This window comes from Micromesistius poutassou, assembly GCF_964030765.1.
Source record: "Micromesistius poutassou genome assembly, chromosome: 16".
Lineage (NCBI taxonomy): Eukaryota > Metazoa > Chordata > Actinopteri > Gadiformes > Gadidae > Micromesistius > Micromesistius poutassou.
This window is the reverse complement of record NC_140286.1, coordinates 1,487,486-1,496,000: the sequence shown is the minus strand read 5'-3', so window position 1 is coordinate 1,496,000 and position 8,515 is coordinate 1,487,486. Positions and strand designations below refer to the sequence as shown.

At 48.8% G+C, this 8,515-nt stretch overlaps 1 protein-coding gene across 2 annotated transcripts; it reads right to left on the bottom strand.

The window, feature by feature from the left end:
• Positions 1–572: 572 nt before the first annotated feature.
• On the bottom strand, positions 573–7,425 carry LOC311361136 (BTB/POZ domain-containing protein 2-like; the record flags this gene model as incomplete). 2 transcript variants are annotated; one of them, XM_084481343.1, is made up of 9 exons in its annotated part: positions 573–1,938; positions 3,173–3,319; positions 3,418–3,505; positions 4,399–4,631; positions 5,230–5,444; positions 5,655–5,760; positions 6,177–6,333; positions 6,577–6,696; positions 6,851–7,422. In XM_084481343.1, 9 exons carry the CDS (start codon positions 7,420–7,422, stop codon positions 1,777–1,779), a joined length of 1,800 nt encoding a protein of 599 aa, XP_084337469.1. In that variant the 3' UTR covers positions 573–1,776. The 2 variants fall into 2 exon arrangements, with proteins under 2 accessions (XP_084337469.1, XP_084337470.1); XM_084481344.1 differs by having other exon boundaries at positions 575–1,938; positions 4,399–4,591; positions 5,229–5,444; positions 6,851–7,425.
• Between the last annotated feature and the right edge of the window lie 1,090 nt (positions 7,426–8,515).

Here is an 8,515-nt window from a genome sequence, read left to right as displayed (position 1 = left end):
TAAATATTTGGAAACGAAAATTGAAAAGTGAGAATTGAATGCGCTTTGGCATTATGGAGCACCTTCGGGTCAGCGTGTGTGTGTGTTTTGCGTGTGTGTTTGTGTGTGCGTGCGTCGCTATTATGTTGACTACACACTCAACATGCCGAAAATATCTAACATGTTGGATAACCCCGATTTTGAGATCGGGAGGTCTTAAGTTTATGAGATTCTATCTTAGAACACTACGGCAGACAGGATAATCTTGGCCGATTTTCGTCCCGATTCGGCTGCCATGGGAACGCCACCCCGATTCTCGTAAGGGGCAAATCGGCCCCGATATCGGGACATTTATCTTGTAGTGTGGGGTCAGCTTTAGTGGTGCCTAGGCGAGCGTTGTTGAGGTCATTTTGGAAAAAAAAAAATAGGAATCGAATATATACATATTTTGTTTTCTTCTTTCCTCCAATGGACTTTAGCTTGTTATTTATTCATAATCTACAATGGCAGGTAGGTAGGTAAGTAACACTTGATTGATTCTAAACACATTTTGTTCTTGAATAAGAAGCCAAAAAAAAGAGGATAACTTATCCTTACATTTTATTTCATATTCATTTGAAATTACATCAATAATGTTAATAAATGCCAGTTTAATATACAACCCTTTAACAATCTGGGTCAAAGGAAAATCTCTTTTCCAACTTACACATTTCCAAACAGAAAAAAAAAAAAACCTGACGAAAACAAAACAAAACAAACAAAAAAGAGTTAGTGTGCATCCATTGTTAGTAGACCTGGATGAAGAGGTGTTACGAACAAGTGCGAGGAACCTCCCATATAGGTATATGCCATGCGGGGCAGGGTGTCAAATGTATGCATTCTTTAGCCGCCTTATATACCTGACATTGGATACAATCATGACAAGATCACACCTTCAGAAGTGTGACAGAAGCTTCAGAAGCTGGTTCGGGCTGGTTTCTTCTTTTTTAAAAAGGTAATCCAAGACTAGTCTTGGGGGGGAAAAAAAATAAAAAAAGTAATAGAATTGGTTGCATTTTCCTTTTTAAAGCATTCAGTAAGCGTACCAAGTCTGTTATTGCTGCAGTGAAATGCTGGTCTAAAGATGGGTGGCCTGCACTTAATGATGAGGAAAACAAGAACGTATTTACGGCATGCCTTATCGGCACTTTAAAAACAATCTACATTCATACAATAGCATTTCTCTTTTCTCTAATGCAGTTTGATACAGGACGATTGACCACACAGCTACAAGTAATGTCTATATTGAGCTCATTTGTCTTCTGTCCAGACGAATTACATTAAAACTGTGATGAAAGGTAAAGAGAACTGCCTTCGCTCTCTTTCTCTCATCCGCATCAATTCATTCCGAGACTGTTTTGAAGAAGTTTACATCACTCAACAACCGCCCCCACCCCCACCAGACAGTACCTTAAACAGAGGAGACCATCAGGCTAGAGATGGTGTCAACAATGATGAACGTCAGACATCCCCACTCCCCCGCCCCTTCACTTCACCTCACCGTGTCTCCCCACACCGCCAACGCTGGTACCATGTCGTCGAGAATGGAGAGGAGCACGAGTGACACAAAGTGAAGCACCAGTCTTGCTGCTGGTGGGGGTGGGGGGGGGGGCGGGGGTGGGGGGCGAGGGGGTTGGGGTGGGGGCGGGGGTGGGGGGCGAGGGGGTTGGGGTAGAGATGGTAAGAGATTTGGCACAAAACCGAGGTGAGGGTGATCACAAGGTTAGGGTACAAAAAGGGTCAGCGCGCGCGAGCGGACTACGTGTAGAAGATGACCTCGGGGATCTGGCCGTCCTCCACCGAGGTGCCGTTGTTGTTGCCCGCCGCGTAGCAGAAGGTGAAGCAGGTCTTGGCCCCGGTGGACGACGACTCGTGGGTGACCTTCCGCATGCCCTTGGTGCCGTAGTGGGAGTCCGGCCCCTGGAGAGGAGGAGGAGGAAGAAGAGGAGGAGGAGGAGGAGGAGGAAGAGGAGGATGAGCGACGGTGGAGCTAAGGACACTTCAACACCACATCAACACCAAAACAACAACAACAGCGCTAGCTCAGGGAAAACTAAAATGCATGCCCTGGGACTGAGGAGCGATTATGTTCACTGTGGATTTAACTCAGGGTTTTCCACAGCACTTTACAGCTTAGGCAGTTGCTTAAGCAACAAGACGCCCGCTACCTAAACTACGTTATCAGACAGCAACCCCCACCGCACCCCCCAGGTACGACAGCAAACCCCACAACCTCAACAGACACATTTTCTGCGGGAAACCCTGCAACTATATACATTATTTATTAGTCCAGTCGATGCAAAGTCTTCAATGGGAACTGTCTATCACAACATACCAGACACCAGTCCCATTTCTCTCCCTTTAACGAGAACACTTGCTTTGAGTGCCCTTCGCTGCAAGTCAGCTACCGAGCTGGCTAGCGTTCAAGGGATGATTTTAAGGGAAAAACAGCACTCCCCCTTAGCTCCCTTAAGTATTGGGACACCCTACCCCTTCGCAGGAATGCGCAAAATCTAGAGTTAGGGCTGAAATCTAGGGGAAGGGGGAGAATTGGGATAGGGCTCAAAGTAGGCCTGGGCGATATGGCTCAATCACGATATAACTTGATCATATTGATCGATATCGATAACTATTGATCATTTTAATGACCTAAAAACACTAGGAATTACCATGCTGGATTTAAACACTTCTGTTTAACACTCAATACGACCTTCCACTGTTCTTCATTGATAAATACTCCAATGTCGACACAACAATGAAAAACACTCAAATATTGTAAATAAGTATGGAAACGTGTTTGTCTAACAAACCCAGCTGCTAGATTCGGTGGTCCAGTCTCTTATCGATATATTGTTACATGTTTTATATTGATATTGATCAAAAGTCTATCATGATACGATAATTTATTGTTTCATTGCCTTGCTTTGACCGACAGAAAAAAAGAGAACAAATCTAAAATAATCTGCAACAGAAAAAGTGAACTGCATTTCCGAAACTACGAGCAGCAGATGTTGATGGTGTTTCTACTCTTAAAAACCATCCATCGAAATGAAGCCCAAATAATACATTTTCCTTTTCAAACAAACTAAACCAATCAAACGATCGTCCGTGCGACAGCGGGGCCCTGCCGCGGCGGTGCGGGAGAGGCGGGTACCTTGAGTGTAGCGCAGGCCGTGTAGTTGACGTTGGGCAGGATTTCCACGGGCTCCTTGAACATGACTCTGAAGGTGTTGGCCGAGCCGTCGCAGCTGAAGCCCGTGTCGTTCTGTCCCAGCACCGTGTTGCTGTCTGTGTGGATGATCTGCACGCAGAAGAGGCATGGACGTCATGTTTCCCGCCCGGCGTATTAACAATAAACGGGTAGTGGTTCGTATTCAATTCCCTGATGGGGTACTGTACCTGGATATTAACTTGGTAGTCTGTCGGTCCATGTATAGAGCCGTAGAGGCCGAAGCCGACCACAAATATCCTTCTGTTTACTGAAAATCTGAATGGAAAAAAAACACACAAGGGATGCATCAGTACATTTACTCATTTTACTATACTGTACTTATATACTGTACTTTTACTATACTTTGCTACAATATTGAGCTACTCCAGTGTACCTATATAGGTGATTTAATTGTTAGTAGAAGTTTATTTGCCTATAATTCCGCTATTACTCATTAATATTACATGTCAGATGTACCTGCAAGTACAGCTGTGGTTCAAGTATTGACAAGCACTACACCAAGGCTTATGCATAATGAATAGATCGCTTCTGCACACCATAAAATCCAAGGCCACGGATCCAAGGAGTACCATTTCATATAAATTATAAATATTTTTCCTATATTTTTTTTATATTGTAAAGTGAAATACTTAAACTAATTTTCTTAAGTGAAAGTATAGGACACAAGTACTTATTCCCTCACTGAGTTTGTGTAAGTCCAGCTTAACCCTGAGATCCTAAACCTGAGATCCTATCGCCGTGCTGGTAATTCAAATCGCCAGCACATTCTTGCCGGCGATTTGAACTCGCCCTGCAGCAGGGTCTGGAGAGGAGCTACACGTTTATTTCTGCTTCCGATATGCTTTTGCGGGAACCAATCACCAAGCTGGCTTTTCCCCCTGGCGCGCTATTGGCTGGTTTAACACAATGACGACAGGGAAGCGACGGCAAGCAGCCAAATTGCGTACAGATATTATCGGCCGATATTTGCGGGTATCTGCTTTTTTCTTCTATCTTCCAGCATCGCCTCCAAAAAAAAATCGGTATCGCCGTATCGGTCATCGGCTAAGGCTGATGAAAAAAAAAAAATTGGTATCGGTATCGGCCCTAAAAAAAACAAACCCATATGGGTCGATCCCTAATCCAGACCACGGAGGCCCCTCACGCACCGTATGCGGTCGCTGGTCCCGCTGTAGCCCCAGCGGCTCTCCACCTGACCGAAGCGCGTGATGCTGCACTCCTTGCCGCGCAGGCAGCAGCGCGGCCGGTCGATGAACTCCACGCGGGGCTTGGGGTTGACGGTGAAGTGCAGGAACAGACTCACCACCTCCCGGTCCGTCAGGATGCTGGACTGGGCCGGACCTGACAACGACGACGACACCAGCGGTGGTTCACGGTTATCAGGACGACAGAAGAACAGACAGAGCATGGGACCGACGTGCCGTGGAAGAGGGAACGCACAGGGGCAGCAAACGATCGTACGGTAGTCATTACGGTTAAAGGTCGCGTGACAGGTGTGACCAGGTGTGAGTGTGATTAGCCGCTACAAGCCGGTTTGAAAATCTGCCTCTTCTTCTGACATCACAGGTGGGGCGTGTCCACCTAGATGTGTGTGCTGCTGTGATAGATCAGTCTACCAGCCTACCCCAGTGGACTGTAGAAAAACGTTGCTCATCTATCCGTCACACATCTAGGGGTGGACACGCCCACTTGTGATGTCACAAGAGGCAGATTTTCAAAAAACGGCTTGTAACGGCTAATCACACTCACACCTGGTGGCGTGTCACGGTGACCTTGAAGGCTTTTGGCTCCCAGCTGATGAGGTTCTCAGTTCGAACCCCAGCATTAGCGGGTCTAACTGTAGGCTTCCTTGAACAAGATTCTCCGACTCTTTATTTACACATTCAACACAAACATCACAGCAAAAGCACACTTTTGGATCAAACCCCCAAACTATAATGTATCGGTAGGAACAGTAAAGAGAAAATGAGAATAATACCTTTTATTTCATTTTTCCCGGCCGCAAACTCCTCGATGGTCATGAGGGGGAAGCGGATGAGCGTGAGGGCCTTGCCCAGCACGCGCCGCTTGTTCTCGGGCGTGGGCTGCAGCTGCTGCCGGTGCGTCTCAGCCTCCGCCCAGCGCACCGCCGCCCCGAACAGACGCACCTCCCTCACGCCCAGGGTGTCGCGCTCCAGCACCGCCACCAGCGTGTCTGGAGGGGGAGAGGCGGCGGCGGCGGCGAGAGAGGCAGAGAGAGAGAGAGAGAGAGAGAGAGAGAGAGAGAGAGAGAGAGAGAGAGAGAGAGAGAGAGAGAACGTGTATCTTAAGTTATTCGGTCGGACGGAACAGCCACGGTTAAAGCTCAGTGTTTTGAGGTGCTGAGCGAGGTGGTGAGCTGAGCTTCTTGAGGCTGTAGTAGTACCCAGGTCGATGTCCGTGAAGCCCTCCGCGGCCAGGGCGTCCCCCGTGTTCTTGTCGATGCTCTCCAGACAGAGGCTGGCCAGCTGTGGCTCATCGAACAATCGGGCCTGGAAAAGAATAAAACCCAAAAAAAATAACCCCCCACCCCCCCCCAAAAAAAAGTAACACATATTAAAAAGATGGTGAGGAGGATCAGATTTAAAAGCTATGATGTGAATGTAATTAGTTACAAATGCCGTCAGCAGTCCGTCAGCACTCAGCGCTCAGTAAGGGAAAAGCTAAGAGAATATCTGTTTATAGTTGGCTGTGCCTGCGTCGCGATGAGCCAATTTAGATTGAGTGCTTCAGGCTCATGTGTCAATGTAGGGTTAGGAGGGGAGCTTTTTGCGAGTCGACTTCTTTGCAAAACAGCTTAAGCGGCGGTGGCGACTCGTCATTAGCAGTAGCATTCAACGGTTGTCAATGTTTGACAACCACTGAGACGTAGATGACTGTAGATGTACTGTAAGAGTTTATGTTCTACCTGTGTGAGCAACATGAAGGCATTGTCAGCCCTCAGGTTCTTCTTGAGGAATTCCACGCAGTGTGCCTCCAGGGCAGGAACAGCGTACTTCTTGGCCGTATACAACGTGGTCATCACGGTCTCGGGCCCTATCTGGACCTCATCAGAATACAAAAACCTGTAGTATAAGAGATCGTTATGTTTCAGTCGGCTGCGTGGCTGTGTGTACCCATCATCTGATCATCCATCAACGTATTATCATATGTGAACGTAAGCCGTATTGGATTACTGCCTCCATATGTGACAGATTGTGGGAGGTGGGGGGGGGGGGCAACACAACACGCTATTTCACAAGCACGGTCGGCGGGTGCATGCTACGTCACAGAAACAGACAGCGACACATGGCATGAGGGGAGCTTACTTGAGCAGGGCGAGGAAGGCAGCGGGCTCGACATCGGGCAGCTCGATCTCCGTCGAGGTGGTGGCCATGCCGCCGTTAAACATTGCATCAAACACTGCACTCCCGACCGCTAGAACGAACCTGACGTGGTGAAGGGAAGGGGGGGATTAGAATTAGGCCCCCCATGTACATGTCAGTTCAATCAAGCAATTCGCGGGTCGGTGTCAAGCGACGATGAAATGTGCACTATAGGTGCGACGCAAAAAAATAAATAAATAAAAAAGTAAATACGTACCTGTGAGCAGGTATCCTCTGCACGCCCATGCCTTTGCCGACCAGAAAATGCACGTCGCTGAGCACCTCGTTATTGAAGAGGAAGGCGAACCGCTCCTTCACGGTGCTTTTCGTCGCCTGCCAGTTGTACACGGGCTCCCGGTACACCAGCACGGACGCCGGGGTGGCCGACGACAGCGACGGGTGGGTGGAGGACGGCGCTGCGGACGAGGACGCGTTGGACGCCGCGGAAGTCATGTTGGACGCCAAAGTGGCCATCGGCCCCCCGGCTGTCCCCCCCGCCGCCGCCGCCGCTGCACCTTGAGCCTGCTGCTGCTGCTGCTGCTGGATCGAGTTATGCGCATTCGGCTGGGCTCCTCCAGGTGCAAGGCCGTTGTTGCCTTCGCCCTCGCCAGGCCCGACCTGGGGGTTGGGGCGCCGCGTCGGCCCCTGGGCCCCGGCGTTCTGACCGACCGAGCCGCTGTTGGAAGTGGGCATGGTGAACAGGCTGTTGCTGGGCTGCCCATTGCCGACAGAGCCCTGGCCAGAAAAATTGAGACATGGAGGTCTGCCACTGTTGTCCCCGGCAGCCATCTTGAACCTGACAGTTTCTACTCGAGGGGAGGGGCGGTGACGCAGGCGTAAACAAAACACTTCGTCTCGCGACTCTTTCGGGGAGTTCGCTTTGTCCGCTTTGTCTCTGCCGCCCCCGTGGGCTGTGAGGGGAACTACACCGGACCCTCGACGCCGAGGGGGAATTAATTGGTTATGTAACGGTTTTGGTCAACTGTTACATACTCAAGCTGACCTTAGCGCAGTACCTTTTAACATCTAAGTAACACTGATGACGAGATGGGTTGTAGGTGGCTTTATGTAGGTCGGTGCGGTCTGCAGAAACAATTCATGTCATGATGCATTTACAGATATCAAGATTACAATTTCACTTCAATACATAACCTATCACTTATTTATTATCCAAGTTATTATCCAAACCGTAAATTGGTAACCTCCGCTTTAGGAAATACCCAAACTATACCCAAACTACCACAAAAATTGACTATATATTTACTATATATATATATATATACATATATATATATATATATAAGTTACTATATATATGTGTGTGTGTGTGTGTGTGTGTGTGTGTGCGCACGCACGTGTGTATGTGTGTGTGTGTGTGTGTGTGTGTGTGTGTGTGCGCACGCACGTGTGTGTATGTGTGTGTGTGTGTGTGTGTGTGTGTGTGTGTGTGTGGAGCAAGGAGACAGTGACACTGAAGAAGGAAAATGGGAGGCGGCGACTGTGTCTGGAGGGAGACACACAAGTCACTCACAGATGAGTCATTTCTGACCTCATCCGCCGAGGACACATGACATGACGGTGTGGACAAGCGGACGTTACAGGCAGCCAGGCCTTCCTTCCTTGAACTCCTTGACTCCTCCACGACAGAAGAGGCATGCCGAGAAAGCAGGCTGACAAACAGACAAATATAACGTGACAGTGACCAACCCCAGAGACAAGGCAGCAAGTAAACAACGCTGAGGATCCTGAGGATCCTAACAACCTTATAGGCCACCTGTTCCAAACTCTGGAGAGGAAAGAAACAGCAGCCCTATCGGATGACACGTCCTGCCTCTGTCTCTCTCTGACGGCTGTGGCTGCGCCGTTTCAGGCCACTTCTCTA